The sequence below is a fragment of the Apteryx mantelli genome, chromosome 15 (genome assembly GCF_036417845.1).
Source record: "Apteryx mantelli isolate bAptMan1 chromosome 15, bAptMan1.hap1, whole genome shotgun sequence".
In the NCBI taxonomy this organism is placed as follows: domain Eukaryota; kingdom Metazoa; phylum Chordata; class Aves; order Apterygiformes; family Apterygidae; genus Apteryx; species Apteryx mantelli.
In genome coordinates this window covers 12,969,792-12,996,250 of record NC_089992.1, presented here as the reverse complement: position 1 = coordinate 12,996,250, position 26,459 = coordinate 12,969,792, and the positions used below count along the sequence as shown (strand labels likewise).

Below are 26,459 nucleotides of genomic sequence, written 5' to 3'. Positions count from 1 at the left end.
GGCCCAGTACTTCACAGTGATTTTACATTAGTGTAATTTTACTGACTGCAAAGGAATAGACCGAGATCACAATCTAAAGATGAAATGTCATCTCACCATTTTATCTCTAGGCTGCGAGCCAGAGAGCTCCAGCCATGTTTATCATTTATTTTGTGTTCTGTTGCAATTAGGAAAACAATATTGTATTTCACTTTGGCTTAAAAAAAAAAATTGATATCAGTAACATGCTGTTTCTAAATAAACACTCTGCAGAGTGAGGTGATATATCATGTTTGGGGGGTTCTTTCTTTTTAAAGACTGTGTCAGGAACTTGTTAGTAGGCTGCAGCAAACCTGTTTTAAAAGGGCAAGTGCCTAATACTTACTAAATACACAGAAGCCATGAACAATTTAACACACAAACATGTATAGACCAAAATCCTTACCACACAACTTGAGTAAATATTTCAGTTTGTCACTTGTGTACGCAGCTTGATGTGTGTGGTGGGGGAATATTTGGAGATGACTCAAAAGCTTAATAAGCATGGTTTTCTGTCACTTCCATCATCATAAGCTTTTGTAAATAATCTGTTTTAGACTAGATTTTTCTGCTTTTAGACTAGATTTGCTTTTACCTTAACTCGACTTACCTTGATGGCAATTAAGGCAACCAGCTAAAAGGATGGCATTCCATCCCTACAGATGCATTAACTATTAGAACAGTGGTGTCGGACCACTACCATACAACGGTCAGCACAGCTCAAGGGTGTACCTCCACTTATTTGCATGGGCTGGTACAGCAGCTAATAACATAGGCCTTAATTATAGAAGTGCCCATCTAAGAGGTCACTAGAAGCTCTTAACAGGCTCCCAAAGTTCAGATGGTAGATGGATCACATTAATTAATGACTTGTATTAGAAATAAAGTGATTTCTAACCAGATTTTCTCTAGCTTGAGCATTAAGAATGTGAAAGCTACACCTACCTTATTCCTTTTCACTTGTTAAAGGCAGATTTAGCCTCCTTTTACAGTTCTAAAGGACTGTTATTAAGGAACTCAAATGTAGGACTGATTCTCAGGGTCATATGAATATTTTTAATTAGGAGAAAATAATGTAGAGTCAAACTGTCATTTCCCAAATCTCTCTTCTGGTTGGTAGTTATAATTTACAGAAACATTACCTCTTTCCATTCTTGCTCAGCCTTTTCCAGGACTGTGCAAACTGTGCTTCTGTAGGCCTTCTGTAGGCAAGCCTTTAGTTTCTCTTTGCATTGATGATTTAATTGAACAGGAGAGCTGAAACACTTATCCTTCCAAGAAGGCTCATTATTTGTGCAGTTGACTAGTTCTTCATGGATTTCTCTTAACAAGCACTCAAGTTCAAACAGCGTCCTCTCCTCATATCGATTAATTTCATCCTGAAGTCTCTTTGTTTGCTGAGCCTCCCATTCTCGCTGCTTTTGGTCTAGTAACATCTTTATTTCTGCCTCTTTCTGCATAGAGAGGTCATTTTTCTGCTTTACAAGATCTTCCTTTGCTGTTGCAAGTACCTCTTTAATTTTGTTTCTATGATCATCTAAAAATGAACGGTAGTCTCTTTCATTTTGCTTTTGGATCTGGAGAATTTCTTCTTGCTTTTCTTTATTCCACTGAGCACGGGCTTTTGCTACTTCTGCTTTGATAGTCGCAGGGATTTCTTCTTTCTTTAGCTCCAATTCCCTTCTGAGAGAAAGTACCTTTTCTTCAAGTTCTTTCATTCTTGGTCCAGATTTCTCTGTATTCTCAAATTCTTTCTTCCATTTCTCTTCAGCAGCTGAGAGAACTAGAGCTAACTGGTGAATATAACAGAAACAGCTCATTAACAAATACACAGTTCATTTTAAAGCATGATGTACTACATAATGAACTGCATTAAGAGCCAAGAAACAGCTGAATGCCAGCACCATATATTAAGCCATTTGATAGGTTACCACCATACATTTCATTATACTGTTGAGTAAGATAAGCCCAGCAGCCCTTCCCACACATGCCCCCACCCCCTGCAGTGTAACTTCATAATATGGAGAGACTATAAAACCAGAAGCGATCATTCATTCAAGGCCACAAAATCCTTTCAGCCAGAAGAGACTGCAGCCTCTTACGGAGATCCTGGAGGATCACTCCTCTTCCATCACACTGATGCGGGACACCAATGTTTTTGGCAAAGAATTAGTATTTATCCGGTCACAATGGCGTAAACTTCAGCTTGACCAAATGACCAAGTTGGCCCTGATTTGAAGGGGGAGGTGGAGGGGAGCTTGAATCATATAACTGCCAGATGTCCCTTCCAACTTAAGTTATTCTGTGATTCTGTGACTGACATGAAGCAATCTGATCAGAAGACTAAGCATGCCCCCTTTAAAGAACAAAAGGCACATGTTCTTGTTAGCAGACTTGCTTGTAATGATCTGACATAGAAGGGCCACAGAATATCAATATCCTTCCTTAGATGTTGACAACCTGGACAGAACATTCCACTAGTTTATATGAGGTATAGTTATAACCTCTCCACTCAACGATTCCTGTTTAGTTTTATCTCACATTATATTTTTTGTACCTACTCAACTATAAACTTACTTGGTTCTGGATTATCCACTGATTCACTCGAGAGAGATAAATAATAAAAATATAATCTCTGCAAAGTATTGAATCATCAGCAATCTTTCAGAAATGATTTTCAAATTAGTTCATAAAAAACAATCCTACAGGCAAAAAACCGTCAATGCCAAAGGACACTAGAAATATGCCTCCTTAAAGGTTCCCCACTTATGTTTGTAAGTTTTCTCTGGTTGTGTACAAGATTTAGAAAACTGAACAGTTTAGCAATACATAACGCAAGTATTTTGCGCTACCTGCTTTGCTGCAGTCTCTTTGTGTTCCCTTTCCCATTTTTCTTGTTCTACCTTTAGATTTATTTTATACTCCTTGAGGTTTGTTAATTCTTGTAGCCACCTGGCATGAGCCTGGGTTAAAGCTGCATCTACCTATAAACAGGGAAAAGAAACTACTTCAATCACCACCACCGAAAACAATTTCATTACTACTTACACATAGCAGTGAAAGAAGAAAAGTTCAGTTTGGATTGACCATGTTTATGGAAATTAAAAATAATCAGACTTGGTGCATCTGCTGCATTTCTTGTTCTCATCTACCCAAATGAGGACAGTATTAAGCCATATTTTCCGTAATAAAATGGTACAAACCATAAGTCAGTTTTGCTCAGTTCTGTTCAAAATTCCTGTAAAACCAACTGTTTAAGGTGTGAAAAATTAATAGCTAGAAAAACACAAGCTTACATGCTACTGCTTCTTCAGGAGAACACAAGTACAAATTACTCAGGAATAGTTAAGGTGATAGCATTTAAAACGTATCTAGACCTATCCTGCACATTTGCACATGTCAGTTTTACAGGCTCCAGGCAGACAGAACAATTATTTGTTACCTGGCTGGCAAGATTTTTATGGTATTTATTTTCCAGTTCTATTTCAAGTTCTTTTAAGGCCTCTTCCGAGGCCACCTTTTCTTTCAGTGCCTTCCGGAGCTGCAGTTTCTGGTCCTCAACAATCCTTGCTAACTCTTTAGATGAAGTTTCATCCATAACTGTTACTTGGTCAGTTTGGCTGCTGCAGTCATTACATTCAACTAAAATTCTTCTTGTTTCTTCCAGTCTACTTTGCCATTCTCTTTCTATTTCTGCAATGATTTGTTCTTTATTCTATGGAAGAAAACATTTTTTTTTTTTTTTTTTTTAAGAAATCTCCCCAATGTCTAAATAACTAGAACTTCACCATCATTTAACAACAACAACAACAACAACAACAACATCCATACTGAAGAAACTCAATTTACACCAATAATCCTCCCTGACAGAAGAGCAAAACCATGTTCAGGAGGCAGTGCGTTTCTTCCGTCCAAGCCAGGTACCTACATTTCTGAATAACAATAAAATTTAGCTTTGAGACATTTCTTAATAGGCAAGTAATGTCTCAAAGTAATGTAAGTAACCTCCCCCCAGTTACACTTCTGACTATAGACTTGGTAAAAAATGAATGCTTCTGTTTCTCTACACCACAGCTTTAGCCAGTGGGGTGGGAGATACACAAAGGAGTTTCATATGACCCCTGAATGAAAAATAGAAAGTGTAACCATTCACTCAGACACTAAGTCGAAACACTTCAGCAGGTTATTAGCTGTGATCATAAGACATCTCTACAGTGTGTGTAATACCTACTGACTTCAGAGGCTCCCAAAATGACAGATCCTTGCCAACTACTTTAAATGGCAGAATAGCAATTTATAAGTGTATCTATATACAAGTTTTCCTTCTGAAAAAAGTAACTTCAAATCCCCCAGTATAAGCTCCACACCTCTTTCTCTTCTTTCTCCCAGTGGACTTTGGCTAATGCAACTTCCTTTTCAACCTGCTGTTTAATATAAACTTCTTTTTCTTTCAGCCATTGGTTCTTTGCTGCTATGATAGAATTGTTGTACTTCTCTTCAAGCTCAATCCTCAGATGGTTAAGTGAGTCTTCTTTCTCTTCTAGTAGTTGTTTCTTAAGCTAGGCAAAAAAAGAAACAAACAAAAAAGACAAAACAAAAAGAAAACCACACAAAGCATACAAGGAACATCAGTTTGGACTCACTTCTATAACAGCATTCAGCACCCCAAGGCATAGCTAACTGTTCCGGAACAAAGTGACTAGAATGCATGAAGATTTGATTAACTCCCTAGAGTCTGTACAGTGATCTTACTAATGACATCTAGACAAGAGATTTAGCTCTCTTATGAAGAGGTGTTTTAAGGCACGATATCAGAACTACTTTAAGTTACTCCAAAAGAAATTTTCTCAATCAGTATCTTACTTCCAGCATATTTTAAGCTGTATATCTTTACTGTACTTTCTTAGCAAGACAGCTGACCTATTCAAGTCATTTCACACTGATATCTTTGGAAAAGCAAAGCAAGTTTTTAAAAATCAATACAGTAAATTCAATTTATTATTAAATAATATTTTCAGATTAGAGCTTTCAATAATGAGATGACAACTTCTATGATCGCTAAGTGCTTTCTGAAAAAGTCTCACGAATGTAAAAATTCACATTGCTGACTCAATTCTGTAAAGAGTCATAATTACGATTTTAGAAACATTGCTATGTGAAAATTAGTTGCTGTTGGGAGGGGTTACTTCTCTATTTTAAACCATAGGACATAGCACCAGGTTAAGTTAAGAACCAGTAAGGCCACACTTGTTAAGTTTCTGATATAACTGCATAGCTTCCAAATATCTTCCCAAAACAATTAAATACACTTCTGGATATATCTTAAAAAGAAAACAGTCTGAAATGATACAATTTATAGGTATTTTCATTAGTACCTTCTCTTCTTTCAGCTGCTGCTCTTCCTCAAATTTCTGCCTTAAAGTAGCTTCCACAGCGTCCTTCTCACCACAGACTCCTATATAACATTCCTTCACTGCAGTCATCTCTCTGGTCAGCTCCTCTATGTCAGCCCTTCAGACCACATATTATTTATTATCAATTTAGTCTTTACATTCAGAGGACAGCAAGCTTTTGTTTTCTGTAAAATGTAACTAGCACTGAGTGCTAGATAGGAAGTGCAAAAGTTTCAGTAAAAGAGGAAAGAACGAGTAAGCCTTACTTGAACTGTGATATTGTCTCTTCGTAAGTTTGAATAAGCTGCTGTTTTTCTGCAGCATATCTCTCCACAAGGTCTTTCTCAAACTGGGCTTTTGTATCCTCATGATGTTGCCGATACATTCTTTCACACCTATGATTTGCAGAGAGGAAAATACTACTTGGACTTTCTTTTTAATAAGTTGTTTCTGTTTTCTTTTTAAGTAAAACCATAGTTTTAATGCTGCCCTTCTTACAGACAGCTGGTGCAAAAATACACACACACGCACACAGGATAGAAGTTATCAAATGGAACTAAACAGAGTTCACAGGCTTACCTGTCAATGGCTTCTTGTTTATCCTCATCAAAATCTTGAATCATCTGTCTCATCTGATAACAGAGATCTTGATTTGAATTTTTCAGTTTTTCCTCATTTGATTTCAGTTCTTCAATAGTCAGAGTATGGTTCTGGACAAAAGTCAATTAATAGAAGGGTATTAAGAAAACTTTAACTGCAGATTTTGGCACAATTTTATTGGTCAATTTTATTAATTTTTTATTTATAGGAATATACAGCATTTCAATCTCACCTCAGCTTCTTGCATCAAAGTTTCATTAGCCTTTCTGAGTCTCAGAACCTCTTCCTTAAGACTATCAGGAACAGATGGACTAGCCACTGAAGTATCATTCAGACTTTTCACAGGCTAAAACAAAACAAAATTAAAATGAGATCTTTCAAGGCATACTTGCTTTAGAAGTTGATGCTTTAAGAAAAGTTACAACTGTTGAATAAATATTTTACTCACAAAAGAAAGAAGGAAATGACTGCAGTGCAAAGTATACAAATAGTATCACTGTTATTCTGGATGAATTCTTGAAACTCATAGGATTTTGAAGTTTCAAAGAAGCACACACTACTCAATATCCCGTTTGCAAGCTGAATGGCAGCTACCATCCAGTTGGGAGCATACTTTTTAAGCGTATTCTTTTCCTATCCCATATTGAGGTCACAATTTACAAGAGCAGACATTACAAGTTTGTCCAATTTATATAGGGATGTTAAAATATTAGGGTGAAGAGGGATGCAATATGGAGGAGATTCTTCAGTGATCAAATAGTTAGTGAAATCATTAGAAGGTAATTTGTTTAATGTTCCATGTTCAACCTAACGCTATCAGCTTCCTCACAGAAATTATGAGGTCTTTTTGACTAAATAAGGCTTACTTTCACCAGCAGAATAGAGTTCTGACAAAAAAAGCAGAGTGGCCATTAATGGCTATCATGCAAGCCCTCATATCAGAGCACACCTAATAAGAGATATGCTACCCAAGTTGAGATTTCTTCAGGTTATTTCTTTTTCTTTGAAGAAACAGAACAAGGTATCACCAAAATGGCAAAATTGTCCTTAAGATCAAACACAGATTTACTTAATTGCAATACACACACAGCTACAAGTTAGTTCTTTGGTCTGTTTTCATACGAGATTTAAATGTTGGTTTGGTTCAATTAAATCCAATGCACTTCCACAAGTACCTTTTTTTAATAAATAAATAAATAAAATAAAAAGCTGGAAAAGAACAAACCTTTGAGGCTTTTGATGCTTTTTCTGCTTTCAGCAACTGTTTGAATTCCTCTAACTCCTTCTGGCAATCTTTAAGGTCATTTTGTAATTGAGTAATCTGGTTTCTCTTCATTTTATTACTGCTCAATAAGCGTTCCAGTTCAGCTTTTAATTCTATGATAATTTCATCTTTAGAAAGTTCTTTATCCAGGTCTCTATTTTGTATTGCACTAGTAGAGAAGACACAACCAGTTCCATTTTATAAAAAACAAACAAAAATAACCTACACACACAGAGATATCTGAAGGGTAGTTGTAGCAAAAGAAGAGCAACTAATGCTACCAGCAATACAGTGGTTCACAAGATAGGTATAAAAAGAATGAGAGAAACAAGAGTTGTATGTTTTATCAATCATGTTGTAATTAATGTAAAGAAAAGCATTTTTTCATTCTACTATTTCTGTAAAAGATTTGCTCTTATATTATGTTAGGTGTTTTGAAACAACTCTTGATTGGCTGTATTAAAAGACAGCTTTAGAATTAAGTAACTAAGTGGAATCATTTGAGCAAAAAGGTATCTACGCGTATATCTACACAATCAACATGAAGACCACACATTTCTATGGGCAAAGAAGATATGGTTGCCTTTTACTGAGATATTAAGTTGCTGTCCACACACAGATTGAGTATTACACATTACTATAGTCTCTACTACACGTTCCAGATTTTACCCGTATGGAGTAAGCTACAGTCAGGCAGGGTTCAAGTTTTCTGGAACACAAGCAAGTTTCACACGCTGTGTAACACTGAATTTTTTAGGCATAGTAAGGGAAATTCCTCATTACTTCGTTGCACTTGTGAAATGCTTTCTACGTTACTCTGATGCTAATTGATATAAAAGCTTTATTAGAGGTTTTGATTTTTAGACCAAATTTTCACCTTATAGTAAAAAGATGCATCTACTTCATTTTACAATACCCCTCTCCCTCCAAAATAACACCAAAAGAAGGAAAACAAACAAACCTCACACCGAAGGAAAAGCAATACTGGCCCTATAATGTCTGAAGATTTGTTAACCAGTAATTAGGCATCCAAATTATGGTATTAATTCAGTTTTCTGTTTCCCAGATCCTCTGACAAGATATACATTATTTCAAATATTTTGAAGTAATTACATATTGAACCTATAAGACTACCTTTTACTGACAAATCAGATATTATGCATTACTTGTATAACTTCTTGGGGGCTTTACGTTTTGCTTTGAATAAGAATCACTCAATACCTGCAGAATCTTGATTTTTTCCAGCTGATTTTTTTAATTCCCAAATCTACATAAGATTCACTCAGCTGTCCACCTGCGTCATTCAGAAATACTCCAAGCTTGGCAGCAGATTCATACAAAGTTATTTCTTCCTTCAGTTCCATTAATTCTTCCTTAAAAGAAGAAACAGAAATAAATCACATTGAGCAGAGAAACTCCAAGCAAACAAACCAGGCTTAATGATAATTCTTCCTAAAGAACAGACATATAGTTCTCTTATTTCTAAATGGTAACCTTATTTATTGAAATATCCTAGCACTGGTTTAATTCTACAGTACACAGTTTTGTTACACTATCATTTTTGATTCCTTCAGCAAAGCTTAAGTGAAATCTACAAATTAATTGGGGAATATTTTCTATCACTTCATAAATAATCTGCAAGAAAATCAACAGAAAATGTGAAATTAAATATGATTTCTTTTGCTCTTACCTCTTCCCTCCTGCCACACTGTTGTCATCTATTTTACTACACAAAAAGGGTATATATTATCTGTGAAAACAGACCATTACTCTAGTACTTAGGAGTCATTGCTTCCAAGCTGACAGATTTACACAAGTCAAATACCCGAATTATACTGTAAACATAGACTCCCAACCATATTTCACAGAGAAATCCTTAGCATTCCCTCTTGTTGGCAAAAAGTAGATTTCAGAACATAGTATTTCTAATTATTCCTATAGCCAAACTTATGAGATTGCTGGTCATGTCTAAACATAGCACTTGCAAATTTATATTTTTCTTGTTCCATAAGCAGATTGGATAGATGTAGGATATCAAATTTGTGCTGCTAATATATCTGCATACAATATATATTTTTTAAATAAAAAACAAGTCCAACGTGCAATACTGGGAGAAGAAGAAGCAGGTGATCCTTTACTGAAGGGAGACATGCCGTTTCCCACAACGGACAAAAAGTTTCAACCTACCAACCTCTTACCCATAATATCCCTCTCCAGAATCAAAATGGTAACATATTTTTAAAAAAATAAATTAACCTGCAAAGCCTTGTTCATGTTACTGCTTATCATGTGTGCAGACTGAGCTTGTTGCAATTGAAGCCGTAATTGATTTGTCTCCTGTATCGAGCCTATTGCAGGGAGGAAAGGGAAGGGAGGATGGAGAGACAGAGAAATATAAATATGCAAGAAAAAAACATGACACCTGAAAAAAAATTCACAGTTAAAAACAGCGACACTGACTCTCATAAAAAGGCATTATTCTCTTTCCTTGAGCTCCCTAATAAAAAATACAAACAATTATGGGAAAGAGTATTTCTTGCTATATTGAGGAGGTGAAGGTTACTACAGTTCTCTAAACAGCAGCTTGTTTAACACTTAGAATTATTATGGTGGCTTTTATTTTAAAGCTACTATTAAAAATTCTGAAGAATTAAAGCTATGAGCAGCAAGACATGACAAACGTTCACTGTCCTTGCACATCACCAGAAGCAAAACCAAAGTCATGCACCTGTGCCAGAAAGTCAGCAGGAACAGGACTATCTTGGAAAACAGGTCACCTTCCCCTCCTCTCAAAATTAATAGGCTAGCCTTATAAAGTTGCCAATTTCTTATTTCTTTAGGGTATTTGATGAATATAGCACAGAGTAAAATCACCATTGTTCTTCAGTTGGCAGTTACACTCTTAAATATCCTATCGCGTTCATAATTATGTATTTACATTTTAAAGAACTAGTAAGACTCCCTTTCACCCTGACATTTTCAGACACTGATTTTTTTCTAGACTATCAGTTCTCAAGCAGAGCAGACTCTCAAATCAGGATCCATTAAGACAGATATTTAATTTAGTCAAGATGGTTGGATTCTATGAAAAAACACATAATAAAAAACTAAGAAGCTTCAATGTGCAAAGGTAGGTACAAGCCATATACATAACAGGCAAAAAAAAATTCCACACACTATTAAAATAATCCTACTGATATTAATTCTCAAGAATCAACCTCCAACTACAAAACAATTTTTTTTTATTAAATTTGAATGTGGAATGGCAATATACACTGAATTATTCTTTTACTGTAGTACAGAACTGTGTGCAATAGTACAGCTCTGCTCAGAAATACCTACCTATTGAAAACAGAGTTATGGCTATTTACATTCAAACTTTTCAAAAATTAGAAGCTTTAATTTTGGGATTGCTGTGTATTTCTTCCCCACCTTTTATTTGAACTGAACTTCAGTTAAATCTGGCTAATGTACTGGGTAGGAAACAGTCTAATATGCATTTAGACTGATGTAGATCCCATTTCAATAGGGAAACAGATGTGCTACTCCATACTTCAAAGTTTGAGTCATGTCTGCAAGGAAAGATAAGGTACAAGCAAAAGACTGACCTGTTTGCAGTAAGTTTGCACATTGCTTTTGGCTTTCTTCTAGGCTCCTTGTCAGTCGATTTATTATTTCAGTTTTTTCGCATTTGTTTTCTTCTAGCATTTTTTCAAGTTGCTTAACATGCTCTCCTAGGTGATTGCAAAGCTCTTTCTGGGAAGCGAGATTATTTTTATTCATGTTACAAACAAGAAAAGAATTTTAAAGAAATTGAATTCTCATTTTCCTCATGTGAAAAAAGAGGGCAGTTTCCTGAGGACTGCATAGACTACACCTTTTGAATATATTGCATAGCATAACCAACTCTTACTAAGTGTTAAGTAGAATAGTAAGTTCTGTACTCATTTGACAAATCCTGTTGAGCATATCAAGTACCATTCTAAAGACAGCTTTCTTTTTTTTCCTCCTCCTCCTTTTAACCCCCTACTTCTAAAATAAAGCAACTGTCCCAGGGTTAGGAATCCCCAATTATTTTGAGAGAAAAGCTTGGGGATTAGTCAGTTTGTTAAACAGTTTGTCTTGTAGCAAGATATCGGACCATTTCTCAAGTAGACCTTCTCCTTCCCAGATTTATTCCTAAATACAAAAAAAAAAAAAAAAAAAATTGTGCATAGGATGAAAGTTCAGAGGGAAACTAAGACAACGAATTCTTGCCTTCTCTACATCCGCTATATGCAAACTCCCGCAATATCACTGTCTGGAGACGTTTATAAGAATGTCACATAAGCTTCATAATATTGAGACTTATGAATAATTTTCTTTCCATTTATTTAACAACTTTCGGTAGGGAAAATTATGATTACAGGTCAGGAAGTGCTGTTCAGGACAGTTGTGGAGCTCTACAGCATCTGCAACAGTGTCCCAAAATCCATTCTCACCTGCTCTCGGAGTGCAGAGTCTGTAGTATCAAGTTTCTGCTCTAAAGATAATACTTGCTTTTCATACTTTTGCTTGAGTGCTGAAATAACGGCCTCGTGTTGTTCTCTGGCTCGCTGAAGGGCATCTGACCGCTGAAGTTCTAACAGCTGCTTCTGCATGCTTTCTATGGCTACCTCTGCCACTTTGGACTGCTTCAATAGCTGTAGGAACAGTATTAGAGCGGGTCTGGAAAGCTGAGTATCTTAAATGTTAACAGTTTCTTAACTGAGTGGTAATTTTTTAGAGTTGAAACTCCTACGAGAAATCTAGTATTTCAACAGTAATCTATTCTTTAAGTCATTCAGCCTTACTTATTTCACTTTTAAAACCAGAACATCAGTTAAATATGATCAAGCTTCCAGCACTTTTGTCAGTGTAACTTCTGAGAGCTCTAGGCGTATTTTAAGATACCTTCCTCTCTGTGTATCTCTACTTAGCTGATTAACTTTTATCAAGGGTTTTATTGAGTTCCCATACCCCTTCAAAAAACTCAAGCATCCTTAGATAAAGCATCCTGTTGTAAAGAAAGGGGCATTAAGTGGGGAAATCTGCACCTAGATCTTGAAAGACAGAAGAAAACAGCATCCCAAACTAGTGTTAAACAAAATGGTCAAAATAGACTCAGTATAATTACAGACCTGGTCTGTCACTACTTCCATCCTTTCAGTTACCCAGCTGAGAATTTGATTTGCCTTGTGCTGTCCCTTCACTGTTTTGGTACACTCCACCACAGAAAAAAATCCACCCACACCAAAACACTGTTTACAAGCAGTTCACTTGCATCTTTATTTTAAGATACTTTTTAGACAATCAATCAATCACTTTCTTGATGAACAAAGAGCATGGAGAGAAAAAAAACAAGCAAGCACGTTCTATTTAAGTTGGCACTTTGTGCATCTCCTGCCCACCAAAAGCAAGTTAGAAGTAGTAACCAGAAGGGATTATTGCTCCTTCATAGATGCCAAGAAAAAGTATAAGGGAAGTAGAGCAGGTTGATACAGTACTATTTAAAAATGGAAATCTTTCTACTTCAAGAAACCTTACTGGAAGGGGCCTTTAATTTTATGTCTGTCAGCTGAAGTTAAAATATGCTCCACTAAAAATGCTGTACTCTCCAGTCTCCTGTCCCAGATAAGTAACTTTTATATTTCTATTACTTGGAAAGAGGAAAGGAAGAAAGGGTCCTTGAAGATGGTTACAGTTTTGTGCCATGAATGTTAAGATAATCAGCACAATCTGAATTCCAGTGTATTCATCTACCAAAAAGTAAAAACATCCTGTTTTGAGTCATGGAGACACAGGAGTAACCATGAAGGTCTTATAAAGCATCCCAAGGGGCATGCCAGACAGGAACAGACAAAAAACAAAAAATCCAAATGAGCCTGCATGAGAAAAGTTATTGACACGGCTTAAGGAATGCAGTATGTCAAAATAACTGTTTTCATTAGAGTCTGACTGCTGTAGCCAAAGTGACTCATTTAAAACCAAAGGTTGGTCTGAAAACACAATGTTAAAAAAAGTTTCATCATTAAAGAAGGCCTTTAACATCTAGCTTTTGAAAGAATATCCCATATTAGTAGGCAATATGACTGTTTTTCAAAGCCACAGGTACGGCTCAAGCTGTTAAGTGAATACTGACAGAATATTTCCAAACCAACACTACCAAAGTTACTGGAACAAGCTGAAGTTACGTTCATTTAACTTTTGCTCCAATAGTCTGTATGTCAGTTCACAGGTTTTTCAGGCAAGAATTGCTAAAAATCCTCATATACTGCCTAGATTTTAATACAAGCTATTTTTCCACCAAAACTTTCTACTCATTCACCATATATTCAACTTCTGATAATGAACAGCATGCCAGAAGACTACAAAGTGTAATATTTATGTTTAATGCAAATACGCCATAAATATAACTGTAGAAGTCTTCTACAATTAACAGTTTAAAAACAATTAATAGTACCTGCTCCTCATTGGCAGTGAGAGTCTGAATTTGGGCTTCAAGTGCTTTTATTTGACCTTCAAGATGCACCTCCCGTTCTTTTCCATTCTGATAGAGTTTTTGAGACTCACGAAGACTAACAGCCAAACCATCCTTTTCATCTTAAAAGAGACATAGTAATTGTGAGAGAAACAAGGAACAGCATCCATTCAACAAGCTCATAGAACATGACTGTTCAGTACCCTGCTCTACAGAGCCAAGCTCTACTAGCCCACGTTATTGTTGTATTGGAGCTGAGAAGCAGAAAAGATCACAAAAAGGTTCGGCCAACCTCCATCTACAGCAACCGTGTTCTCCCCATGAGAGCTAGCAGCACTCATATATTGCACCCTCAGAACTCCAGCGTTCTGTTGGCACTAAGAACTAGCATCATCCCTCAGACACATGAGGGTAAAAAAATAAATAATTAAAAATAAAAAAAAATAATCAAGAGATTCCCCTGGAGGGTTAATCAAGACAGAGCAAAACAGCTGACAGCCAAAGTTTTCTACCTTTTGTGCTCTTTTTGCATTCTATACATCATATTCTTAATTCTCCATGCTCATGACTTGTCTTTGCCTATTCCCGTAGGGAAAAAGAGACTAAGACAACCACTGGTCTCCATGACAGCTTTTATCACTTTGGAAAAACTTCTGTCTATATGCAGTCTAGGAAATTGGTCAATTAAACCATGTAGTACTAAACCTTTTTGTCAGAGGCATCTTTCTCCTGTTGTTTGCCTTTTTTTGGTACTTTTAACTCACTACTTTGGCAAACTTCATTTTTCTGTGCATTTCTGATGTCTAGCACATGGGAACCCTGGAATACGATGGTGGTCTTGAAAAATCAATGCAGTAAAAGTTAAGACAGTTATTGAGTTAGGCTCCAATCCAGAGAAGCACTTACTCTAAGTATATGCCAACACATTGTCTGGATGGTAATGTTTTACTGAATCAGGGTCTTATGACAATAACTTCTGTAAGTACTTGAAAAAAAAAAGTTATAGCTATGTCAATATATTTAACAGATGTTAAAACACCTCAGGTTACTCTCCAGCTGAAAGAAAAGCAGCAAATAGCAGCAAGTTAGCAGAAAAGGCTCATTTCAGTTTACTACCTCTCAAATAACAGTGTTGGGGGTAAAGGGTTAGGTTCACACTCGATTCCAAATCAAGCTTATAAACACGATCAATACCAATTAAACAGAAATTTCAGAACAAACAAGTTGCTAGATATCAGTAATTCTAGAAATTAGAGATCTTTTTATAAAGATTTTACCTTTGACCATTGAAAGCTGATGATTCAAATACCTAATCTGCTGTGCACTCTCTTCTAGCTTTTCATTAAGTTCTTCCAGTTGTCTCTCTCTCGCTTTATTTAGAACTTGAAGTTGAAGAATCTGCATATTCTCTGAAGAATCTGCCGAATTTAAAATAGGGTACAGACAAGTCAGCATAACTGCAATCAACTAACCAACCAAGTCACAGTCATAAATGATTCCTCCCCCAAGACATTTCTTTCATACAGTGTCAAATTCACTGTTGGTACACACAAGCATATCATTTTTTATTTATGTTAGATTCACATCACTTCAGTTGCCCTATTAGGTTTGAATTGCATTGTTAGCGCCTACAATTTTTAACCATCACTAACAAAAGCTCAGAGATAAATATTTACAGGCTGTAAATTCATAGGCAGTTCAGTGACAACTACAAAGTTTTCCTCAAGATGTTTACAGGGCAAAGTAACTCTGTCATCTGAAAAGTACTTTGCAGAAAAGCCCAATCTGGCATCAAGCAAAGCACATCTCAGAGCACGGTGAGCCATTAGTTTTCAATATAATTAACATGACATTGCGTACCAGCAGGGCTCAAGATCAAGCCATCAGAAGGTAAAATAGCTTTTTTGGTTGTTGTTCAAACCCTCACCAGTCAAAATTACATTTTTCAATACCCTGAAAGTTGAATGCCCTCATTAAAAAAAAAAAAACAAAACACATACACACACCACTAGATGAAGTAGAACTAAAAAGAAAAAGAAAGGAATGGGAGTATCCCAGGGTAAGTTTAGATCAAAATAAAAGATCATGTATATCAACTTTTTTTAGTTGTTCTCTTAATAAAATCTATTGAAATCAATAGCAGACTTTTCACACAGTATTATTTCAAGCCTGAAGAACAAAAAACACACACCCACACAACTTACTTTCATCACTGCCCAGAAATTCATGCTGCAAATCTTCAAACACTTCATTTCTTCTGGTTCCTTCTTGGGTTATTGGAACATTTTGCTGAATGCCATTTTGGTACGGTTTATATGTCACTTTGTAAGATTCTACAGATTGGCCACTAACAACTTCAGATGCACCAAACTGCTGTTGTGACAATATATACATAAGGGCAAATAAATAAAAGCTACAACTGTAGTCTTGCTCAATTAAAGTATTTTTCCTTTTGATTTATATGTTGACATTAAAAAGAGCTCTAGTAGCTCTTCATTCTCAGGCTCCAATCCAGCAAAGCACTCAAGTGTGCGCTTACTCCATTGAAGTTGAGACTTCACCACTCTTAAATTGGAAGCCTTCATCAAAATGTATCACACTTATAAAGTGCATCACATCTATACTACCTTATGGGCTTATAGCTAGCCAAACAAGAGAAGAAAAAAAAAATCATTACAAGCACATATGAAAATCCAGATATTTAATGCTTGGCTGTTTTAACGTGTAAAATTGAGGACAGAAGCCTCCCATCATTGTTTTGATTAACAGTCTGGAAAAAAAAACACCCTACAAATATTACTGCCAGCAGCTATAGATGTGTGAAATCTTTCCAAAAGAGACAGAAAAATATATCAGTTTCTGAAATACCTTAAGATGGTCCTTCGAAACATCTGGAAAAATTACTATTTTACTTTGTTGATTACTCAGTTCTGGTTTACGGCCATTCATATATGGCCTAAAGTCTTCCGGGAGATGATACACATTGCTCTGTTGGTAGCAGCTTGGAGCATTATACCCATCTCTACCAAGATACACATCACCAGGATCCTCTTGACTGTTTTGGCCACGGTAATCTTCCTTCATCTCATACAAGCATTTTTCTTCATCATTACATAGGCCATTCCAATTCTTGGAATGTTTTTCAACATGGTTATTTTGCCGGTCACACAACAACTGTTCAGGAAACATATTTTGTCCTTGTTCATAACCCTATGAATGGATAAGAGATTCAGAACTGCTCTATCAAAACTCAGATTTCTTTTCTTTCTGGGGTTACCAGCAGTCAAGGTAGAAATATCTCTATTGAATAGTAAAGCAGGTCACCTACATAAAAAGCACATTTCTAATTAATTTAAAGAATATTTAGCACGTTATTCTGAACAAGCAGTTGCTATTAATTAGGTGACTACTTAGGAAAAAAACCTTACATTCTGAGGATCAGTAATCAATGGACGATCCCTCCACCTTCCATCATGCTTCCAGGGCTCATGTGATCTAGAGAAAGACAACCAGTTTTACTCTGTTAGTTATATTCTTAGGAAAACAAAACAAAAAACCTCCATTCAAATAAGCAACACCTAGTTTGTTTCTCATGCAACCCAAACCCTACTGTTAGTTACAGTATGGCTCTGGGTTTTTTTAAGATTGTTTTTATGAACTTGATTATTTGAGATTTTACTCTGTCTCAAAAGCACAACCTCAATAAAAAAAAAAAAATACAAAAAGCCTTACTGCTCTTCATTCTCGTGAATGCTACTGTCCGAATAGCTGGAGAGCTGGTCTCCACTGTCTTCCAGCATATCATGGGGAAGGTCTGTCAAAAGCTGTTGCAACTGGAACAGAACAACACACATCATATTTCTTTTCGAAAGAATATATGCAAACTCAGTCTAAAGTAAGACAGAGGAAACGGGCCACTTGCATAAAATCTGGGTTTTCTTCCTCCATTGAAAAGATGTCATCCAATTACAACACTGGTACCACTAGAGTTCACATCAGAGTGCTTAATATACTAGTTACCAACCTAGTGATTTTTCTGGTAAGCTCATTAAGCATAAAGGTGAGGGAAGGGCCACCAGATTGACTTGTTCCAGGACCGACTGCTTTTGAAGACTAATCTACAACTTCTCATGCTGAGGGCTCTCCTCCCTAAATTCTAGGCAACAGGTATTAGACATTCAAAACATGCTCTTTCTGAGGAGCCTGAATTGAAATCTTGGTAAGAACATGCCACTCGGTGTTACTACATACAAGTCATCATTGCAGTGATTAGTGGTCTGCCTATATATTCAGAAGAGGTCATTAAGCAACTGAACCCAAACAAAAAAATACCACCACTCTGAATTCAGGAAAGAGATAGTTGTGCCCCTTTTAGGTGGCAGCCCAAAAGCAGGATAAAATAGTATGACCTGTATTCAAGATTATTGTATATACAAGTGTACAATGAAATCAATACTGCATGTGAAAATAGATCACCTCTCCAAATATATACTTGGCAAAGTGTATTCTGATTCAGAATCCATACATCATTTGACATTCTTGCAGATAGCAACAACAACAAAAAATTGAATAATAACGAAGTACATTAAACAGATCTCCAACATACTGCTTTTAGCAGCATTACTTGCAGTCTTTAAGGTCAAGTACACCATTCTGTAGAAAGAATCCAGCTAAGCACAAAATGTGTGGAAGGTGCACCTAAGCCAAAAAATTTGTCGAGTTCACTGATGGATTACTAACAGGCCAGATGGAGAGGGTCATATAATATAACATCCATTTGGCTTAGCACTGCATTGCTGACTTTGGCTGAGGACTGCAGTCCCTGGTCAAATACAATTGCCACAGAATGACTAGCAATATTTACTAATTCATACAACTTGGTAGTCAACATGCACAACATTGACAAGTGAATAATCAGTTTGATTTATTAAGTTTACAATGTAAATTAGGATTAAGGAGATTTAGTGTGTAATTCTTATATGAAAGTATACAACAACCTAACCAAGAGTACATTCACAAGCTAATAGTTTATAACTCCTGTATTTTATAGCGATTTTCCAGAATTTGATAAAAGCTTATATAATGCTTTAAAACCACTGAGCGCAAGGATGAGCAACTCCATTGAAATAAGACAACTTCATTTAAAACAGCTGGTATCTTCAAAATCATGTGAACTCTTTGGAGGTGGCATTTATCTAAGTGTCAAAAAAGCAGTTAGCTCAAGGCTTTTTAAGAGAAGGAATAAAATCAGATTTTTTTTACAGTGCGTGGACATGTACGGTTTCAGAGTAGCTTAACCTGCCTTTCCAGAAGTTAGTTAGCTCCTTTTGCCCACATAAGTTACTGAAAAAACAAACAAACAAAAAAACAAACAACCCCCACACACCAAAATTTCTGAACTTACTTGATGTAATGAATCCCATATAGAATGTACCTGTTCTTCCAAGTTTTCAGCGAGGCTTTGATATGTGGCCACATATTGGGCTTCAACTTGTAAATCTGAGCAATACATTCTGTTTTTTCCTCATTAAGGGACCAGAGAACTACACAACATATTCAAAGTTATTGCATTGTATATCTGTACCCTAACTCTGTTTTTCTCCAAACTGACAGACAAAGCACATATGTGAGTGTTAATTAGAGCAGAAACATCAGCTGCTACATGTGAAATATTAAAACATATTACTTATCTTTGTAAAAAACAAACACACACACAAAACAGTTGCAACTAAGTCAAAATTAACTATTACATATGAAAAGTTAGTGCCTATACAGCTTTATTCTATTTGACAAGTTTCCCTATCATTAGGGCATCCTCTGAATTTATTATGTCTAACATCCAGAGAGCAGGAAAGGAAAGACAGAATCGTTCACTGAAGAAGACGTTTCATCTGCCCTACTTACAACCAAGAACATACTCAAGCACTGTCACTTTCACTGTTCTTGCACTGGTTTGGAAACAAATCCAAGAGAAAGCAGCACATATATGGTTCACAAGACACCATCGTGAGACTTCATACTTAAACTGAATTCAGTCTACCAGGTTAGCTAGCATGGGACTCCCAACAGGGCTAAGTGCAACGCAAGGTAACCATCTGAGTGGTGTCTTTAGTCAGCCCACTTAACATTAATCAGAGAAAAAAGAAACATTACAGAGCCCAAGAGGACAGTAAAACAGAAGGGCTAATGGTTTTTCTTGCAAATCTGTTTCTTGTATGCATAAGGATTCTTCACAAAGAAGAATTGCTTAGAGGATCTCAGGAACACACCCCCCACCTTCGCCGCTAAAATACATACCCAAGAGGCCATCTCTCTTCAAGAGAGAAGAAAAAAAAAGCAACAGATTTTTTCCCCAAATTAATAGGCTATACATAAGAAGATACATTATCGTTATCAAAATTGTTATTGTGATAAAAGAAAGTTCTTGCATAAGGGGAAGCCTATTTCATTTGTGCAGCAGCACTACCCTATTTTTAAGCTTATACTCCAGAGGAAAAAATAAAAATAAAAAGCCACACACACACAGAGGGCTCAAAGTTCATATACTTGTCTGACAGCTGAAGAGAGGGAAAGACCTGATTTAAATGTAAAAAAGTTGAAAAACTACAATCACCTATAAGCTCTCCCCCCACTGCTATTTATAAAGATCTAAAAAACCTCAAGCATTCAGAGGACAAACAAAGTTTCACTTCCAACAGTTTCTGGAGAACAAATCACATAATTCAAGTATTGAGATGGTTCTAATGCAGAAAAATAATATTTCTGTTACAAAATAAAGGCACTGTAACTAAACAGTTATTGTGAGATGCCAGAAGATTGGGGGAGCAGGGAGGAAGGGGGTATTTCATGGGTAAAAGGAATTTGCATATTACTGGGTTAAAAAAAAAAAAAAGAAAAAAAAAAAGAAAAAACTATTTCTTCAAATCCACAAAAGAGTGGATCCAAATACTGAATGATTTAACTCCCAGTCTGAAGGGGTGACCTCACAGCTTCAGAGGATATGCCAGCATTCTAGATCAGAGGCTCCAGCATCATTATTGCCGTAAGGACACCCTTAGAAAGCATTAAAAGAAGGAAAAAGAGAATTATATTACAGATAACAACTTGAAGAATGCTGCACCCCCATCTCCATCACAGCAGCAGTGCCATGACTCAGAAGTATAGCCATCCTAGCACAGAGCAAGGAAAGTACACAGCCTTAATGCCAATGCAAGAAACTCTCGGAAGTCTGCACTGCACCTCAAGCAATCCACGGATACAGAGACAAAGACTACATCCATTGTCCAACAGCTTGTGAAGGCCCCAACCCTGGTTTAAGCTGCCACAAATCCATTATCCATAGCATATCTCTTGGTGACTCCTTTCACTTTTAGATTCAGTCAATAAGTAAACAAAACACTGGATAAATAGCAATTTATTCCCACCTACTCACAGATACAAAGGGTTAATGGATCTTTTGTATGAAGCCACTTAGACTTTTTTCCTGGGACTGAATACATCCTGTATATCTTACTAATATCTAAGTCAGACATACATAGTTCAGAGATCTGACTGAGATGCCATGTGGACTGCTACTAAATACTCCAAGACTTGTTTCAGATTAGCTCTTCAACACCCCACTGCAATGACTAAGATAACAGTCAAAAAAAAACAAAACAAAAAACTTACAAAGCATTCTGCAAGCCAGTATGTAATCAGTCATGCCCTAATTCTGATTTTATAGCTTTATCTTGCGCAGCAGGGATTTCTCATGTCAGTTAGGCTACCCCACATGACGTGCAAAGATCAAACTTATCCGTCCTTTGGGAAAAGAATTTACCATCTCCCTTCAAGTCTCATGAATGCAGTAATAGTCCAGATAACCGTTCTTAGTTTGAGCTTTTAAGGTTGGAGAAAGAATAGCTCCAGTAATGGCCTGGCATCAAAGCACTCTCCTACTACACAGAGCTCATTTTTCCAAGGAAAGAAAGAAAGGGGGGTGGGGAAAGGGGGGAAGCGTTTGCCCTGGTAGAAAACTTAAAATAATGCAGAAAATCTTGGCTTAAATGTCTTGAGCAGCAAACACAGCAGAGCCTCCATTAAGTGAGTTTGCTAAATGTTACACCCCACTGAAATACCTGTAATACGTATAGTTTTGTGAATCCCAGATTGCCCCAGTTCAAAGTTGCACAACCTAAAAGGATTATCACTAACTTATTCCAAAGAGACTGCTTTGCAAACTGCTGTTAAAGGTGAAAAGTAAAAGAAATTTTAGAAACATCTACTCTCCTTCATGAATAGAATTATGAGCAGAATATACAAACCATTTCTCCATAGACAAAGACTACATCAGATGGCAAAAATATGTTAAAAAATCCACACCCCAGTGCCCAAACTTCTTCAAAAGATAGTAGAGCCGAACTTTTACAAAGGTACTTCAACCATTACACATTCGCTCTCGGCAGCTCCCTTCATAACCTGAGCACACAGTCCCATTTCAGAACTGCCCAGCTCTCATTTCTATCAGAACAACCAATCCTCAGAAATGAGACATTTTCCCATTCAGTTAACATATAAAAAAAGACCTAAAGCAAAGCCTCTCTCAACTATTCCCACTGACACCAGCGACCAAAAGGCGGCTCAAGCAGATTGTGAGGCCACTAAAGAATTCTTGCCCCATGACAACATCAAGTTTTACTTTAAGATAGCTGGCAATGCTTTCAGAAGCACAAAACGCTTATGGAGCCGAGATTGCAAGGACAGCATAGGAAGGAAGGAGAAAACAAACAAACCAACCAACCCACCCAACTATTATAACACACAGCTTACAGTGAAATTTGACCAGGACACTATACAAAGGGCCTACCCTTTGTGATGAAATCTCAGACGATCAAAGGAAAAATATTGAGAAAATGTTATTCAAACAGTAAGCTACTGCTAGATTGAAGTATTCCAAAAGCACAATAAGCTTCAGGCATTAGTGACTATGGATTAGAACGCCACTTCAAATATCACGAGAACACAATATATCTTTGGGGAGAAGGAAGTACCTTAGACTGGTACTATAAGAGAACCTGGAGTGACAAAAAAAAAAAATATATATATATATATATATATATATAAAATCAGCTCCCTAAGCTTATAATACTATTTATGCTGTCATTTTCTCTCTATGATAACTTTACAATTACTTCACTTTTTGTTCTCCTGCACACGCACACCACCCTTTATTAGGGTAAAAAGTTTCTGAACAGACATCACATTCCCTACAGTGTTTGCAATAGCATCTTTAGAAGTTGTATGGCTATTGTTCTACTACACATTTTTGTGAATATTTGTGTGTATGTCACTTGCCCTCTAGACAATGATCCTTGAAGTATATCTTGTGGGGGTTAGTTGACACAAATATGATTTACTATCCCATAAGAAAGCATTATGCACATTCATGTTAAATGCACATTTTGCCAATTCCATCTTTGAAATTAAAGAAACAGAAACATCCAGGACAGTCAGTGTATTTGAACTCCAAAAATGAAAACATTTGAATATATTTTTCTAGAGATTAGAGTACATAACTTATAATCAGAATTTTAAAAGTTTCCTCATTCTTTTCTAAGCTAACTTGATTTTCAATTGAAAGAGAGCTGTTGTGACTGTAGTAAGTAAAAAAAGTTGTGAAGGAATACAGAAAGTAGGTGACCGTGGTCTTTGGCAATCTACTAAATAGCCAAGGGATATTGTTCTTGCAGCCACTATATATGACACTGCAAGGCTCTTAAGATGCATCTCCTCATTATCTCTGTACTTCTTGTGCAACTCTTAAAAAGTAGAGTCTGTGCTCTATGTTATCAACGACAGCATAAAACTTCAGTTTGAAACAGGAAAGAAGCTCATTAAACAAGCCTTCCAATTAAATCATTTATTTATTTTCACCTCTTGTTCTCTTGCATAATCCTCTTGGTCATACTCTTCCTCTTCATGTTGAGTTTGTAGAGCTCCACTATCAAAGTCAAGGGACATTGTTTACTAATGATAATGTTTTTGAGTATCCAAAAAAACCTATCACAAGGCAAGAAAACATCACATGAGTAAGAGCAAAAAAAAAAGTCATAAAACAAACACCCTCACTTCCCAAATCAAATAGCCAATTTTTTGAAATGAACATTGCCTATTATCTGTATCATTTACTTGAGCTTCTGCTCTGTTTCTCAGCATTAGCAATACTTCTCATTTCTAAGAATTTAGCATTTAAAAGAGATTATCTAAGCTTTTTATAACATGACATTATGAAATTATTAAAGTTCATTTATGAAAATTGACATCACTTTCTTCAAGCTCTAACACAGAATACATTCACTCAATACAGACTGATAATTATACCCGCTCCCAAATCTTGCTTCATTGCTTTCTATATACTACAGTAGAATAACTAAATCTTGTACCAGCTACTGGAAGTAGGTTGCTGCTTGAGCATTTGGGTAAGAGCTTTAACAATGGAAAAGTATCAGGTCAACTGAAGACTTAAATAACTGCTTAATGAAAAGAAACTCAGACACCCAAGGACTTGCCTACACTGAACAGTTAGTTCACAGTAAGCTAGAGTTTGTAACAGCTGGCCTACATTTGATTACTATATAAGTTATTCCCTGCTGAAGACAGACTCCTCACATACAGCTATGAAACAAAGTTATTAGTGACAATTTTACAGAATTTCACATTCTTTGATCAAACAGGTGTAGCATATGCTGAAATTTTTACTCAGTATTACAATAAGCTTTACAAGTGCACTATTCAAAGTTAATTTAAAAAAAATGTTTCTTTTACTTATGTTGCTATGTTTTAAGGACATGCTTGCCTGCTTGCATTCAAGAAAAGTCTACTATAGAGTTAGCAAAAGCCCTAACAGGAGTACCTGTCTCTTTGCTCTCCCTAAAAGACCGTGTTTCACTGTGAGAGTCACTGCAGCATCTTTCATAGCACGGTGCAAGAGCTCGGTCGCCTTCCCCAGCTGTGAACTACCGCCTGCCCGCCCAACAGCCACAGCAGCAGCGCTCTGCCCCGGCTCACCAAAACCCTCCCCGACCCCACGGGCTGAAGCACACCGAGAGCAGGACACGGGCCCGCCCCACCGCCTCACGGCCTGGCGGGCACGGCGAGCCGCGGGGCCGCTCGCGGGCAGCCGCTAGCCCCCGCCGTCCCCTCGGCGGTTTATTTACAGCCCTTCCCTGGCTCCAGCAGCGCGGGCCGGCGGCGCCCGGAGGGGAAGGCGCCTCCCGCCGCGCCCCGAGGCCGGCGCAGAGCCCAGGCCGGGGCGCCGACACTCACCGGAGCCGCCGCACCCAACGGCCGCTCGCTTCCCATCGGGCACAACAAAGGCGCCCCCGCCGCTCTTCCGCATGACAACCGAACCCCGCGCCCGCCGCCCTTGAGTGGCAGCCCGGGGCTCCAACCAGCGAGCGCGGCGCGGCCCCACCGCCCCCGCTCTGCAGGCAGGAGGGGCGGGCGGGAGGCGCTCGCCCCGCCTCATTCGCGCTCGGTTGCGCTGCAAACCCTCTCGTTGGCTGTTTGAAAGCAGGCGCGCATGGCCGCGGGAAGGGGCCTGGCTCGCTGGTTGGCTAAGCGGCCAGCCAATGGCTGTGGCCGCTTGCGGAGGGGGCGGGGTTTTCTCCCCGTGACGTTCGGCGCTCCCGCCCCCAGGGCGCGGGAGGAGGGGCCGGGCGCAGGTGGCGGAGGCGCCATCTCGCAGGAAGACGTGGCAGTTGCCTGGCAACGCGCGATGGCGTCGCCCGAGCGGTGCCCTCGTGAGGTCGCAACCGTGCGGGGTGACGTCTCGCGATGAGAGGGCTGGCCCTCGTGACGAAAACTGACAGCTTCAGGGCTGCTGCGTGTCGCCTGGGTGGCCTTTCCAAGCCAGGCGCTGCCCGCTCTCCTCACGGGGAGGCGCCTGCGGTCGGTCCCGCTTCCGCTCATGGCACCGTGCTGACAGGGTGGTGATGGCAGAAGAGCTCTGATGCCTCTGGCTAAACTTTACGTCAGCGGGCCAGGCCACCCCCTGCCCGGGGAGGCTCTGGTGGGGGCCCGGGAGCAGCCAGGCAGCGCCAGCAACCCTCCCCGAGGGTGTCCAGCACCCAGCCCCAGCGACCTGCTGCGCCTCCAGGGCTTACTTTAATCTGTTTAAAAAAAAAAAAAAAAATCTGAGCTCAAGGAACTCCTTCCACAGAATTGCCTGTAGCAACCATTCAAAAAAAATCAGGAAGGTTTCTCAAACAATGAGCATTTGTTCAGAGAGGAGGAAGATATGTAATAGCACCATCTGGTGACACCTTCAGCTGTAATGCTTCCCGCCTCAAAGGCAGAAAATGGAAGTTTTGATAGGAGAGGTGCATTTGGGTCATTTGTTGTAATATTTTTTATTGATGAAAGCAACCAAATATGGATGTTAATGTGTTTCAGTAAAATTTATAGGAACTTTGAAAAAAAAACCCAAAATGCTGTGTAACTTTATAGTTAAAATTATGTGTTTTCCCCCGGGGCTTCTAGTAACAATTAGAACAAACAAGATTAACCAATTCTTACAACCACTTCAGTATTTTCACAGGCATGAAAGGACTAAAAAAAAAATCTAAATGTGCCTGACAATTCATGTTAACTTTCTCAAGAACAATATTCAAGAAAACTTTCCAGCATTCAAATAACAGCATCAATT

At 37.9% G+C, this 26,459-nt stretch overlaps 1 protein-coding gene across 1 annotated transcript in view; it reads right to left on the bottom strand.

Moving 5' to 3' along the window:
• CEP152 (centrosomal protein 152) overlaps positions 1–25,113 on the bottom strand; it is a 36,055-nt gene extending 10,942 nt beyond the window's left edge. The window contains exons 1-21 of the mRNA XM_067305720.1: positions 25,079–25,113; positions 23,687–23,812; positions 17,507–17,607; positions 17,203–17,269; positions 16,643–16,984; positions 15,979–16,147; positions 15,052–15,192; positions 13,757–13,896; positions 11,757–11,957; positions 10,884–11,031; positions 9,532–9,623; positions 8,497–8,648; positions 7,237–7,444; positions 6,244–6,357; positions 5,991–6,121; positions 5,678–5,806; positions 5,394–5,529; positions 4,386–4,577; positions 3,461–3,733; positions 2,871–3,002; positions 1,161–1,811 (exon numbers count right to left, since the gene is read on the bottom strand). Coding sequence (XP_067161821.1) covers positions 1,161–1,811; positions 2,871–3,002; positions 3,461–3,733; positions 4,386–4,577; positions 5,394–5,529; positions 5,678–5,806; positions 5,991–6,121; positions 6,244–6,357; positions 7,237–7,444; positions 8,497–8,648; positions 9,532–9,623; positions 10,884–11,031; positions 11,757–11,957; positions 13,757–13,896; positions 15,052–15,192; positions 15,979–16,147; positions 16,643–16,984; positions 17,203–17,269; positions 17,507–17,607; positions 23,687–23,773 — 3,606 coding nt within the window. The 5' untranslated portion in view covers positions 23,774–23,812; positions 25,079–25,113. The remainder of the gene's footprint in view (positions 1–1,160; positions 1,812–2,870; positions 3,003–3,460; positions 3,734–4,385; positions 4,578–5,393; positions 5,530–5,677; positions 5,807–5,990; positions 6,122–6,243; positions 6,358–7,236; positions 7,445–8,496; positions 8,649–9,531; positions 9,624–10,883; positions 11,032–11,756; positions 11,958–13,756; positions 13,897–15,051; positions 15,193–15,978; positions 16,148–16,642; positions 16,985–17,202; positions 17,270–17,506; positions 17,608–23,686; positions 23,813–25,078) is intronic.
• Positions 25,114–26,459: the final 1,346 nt, after the last annotated feature.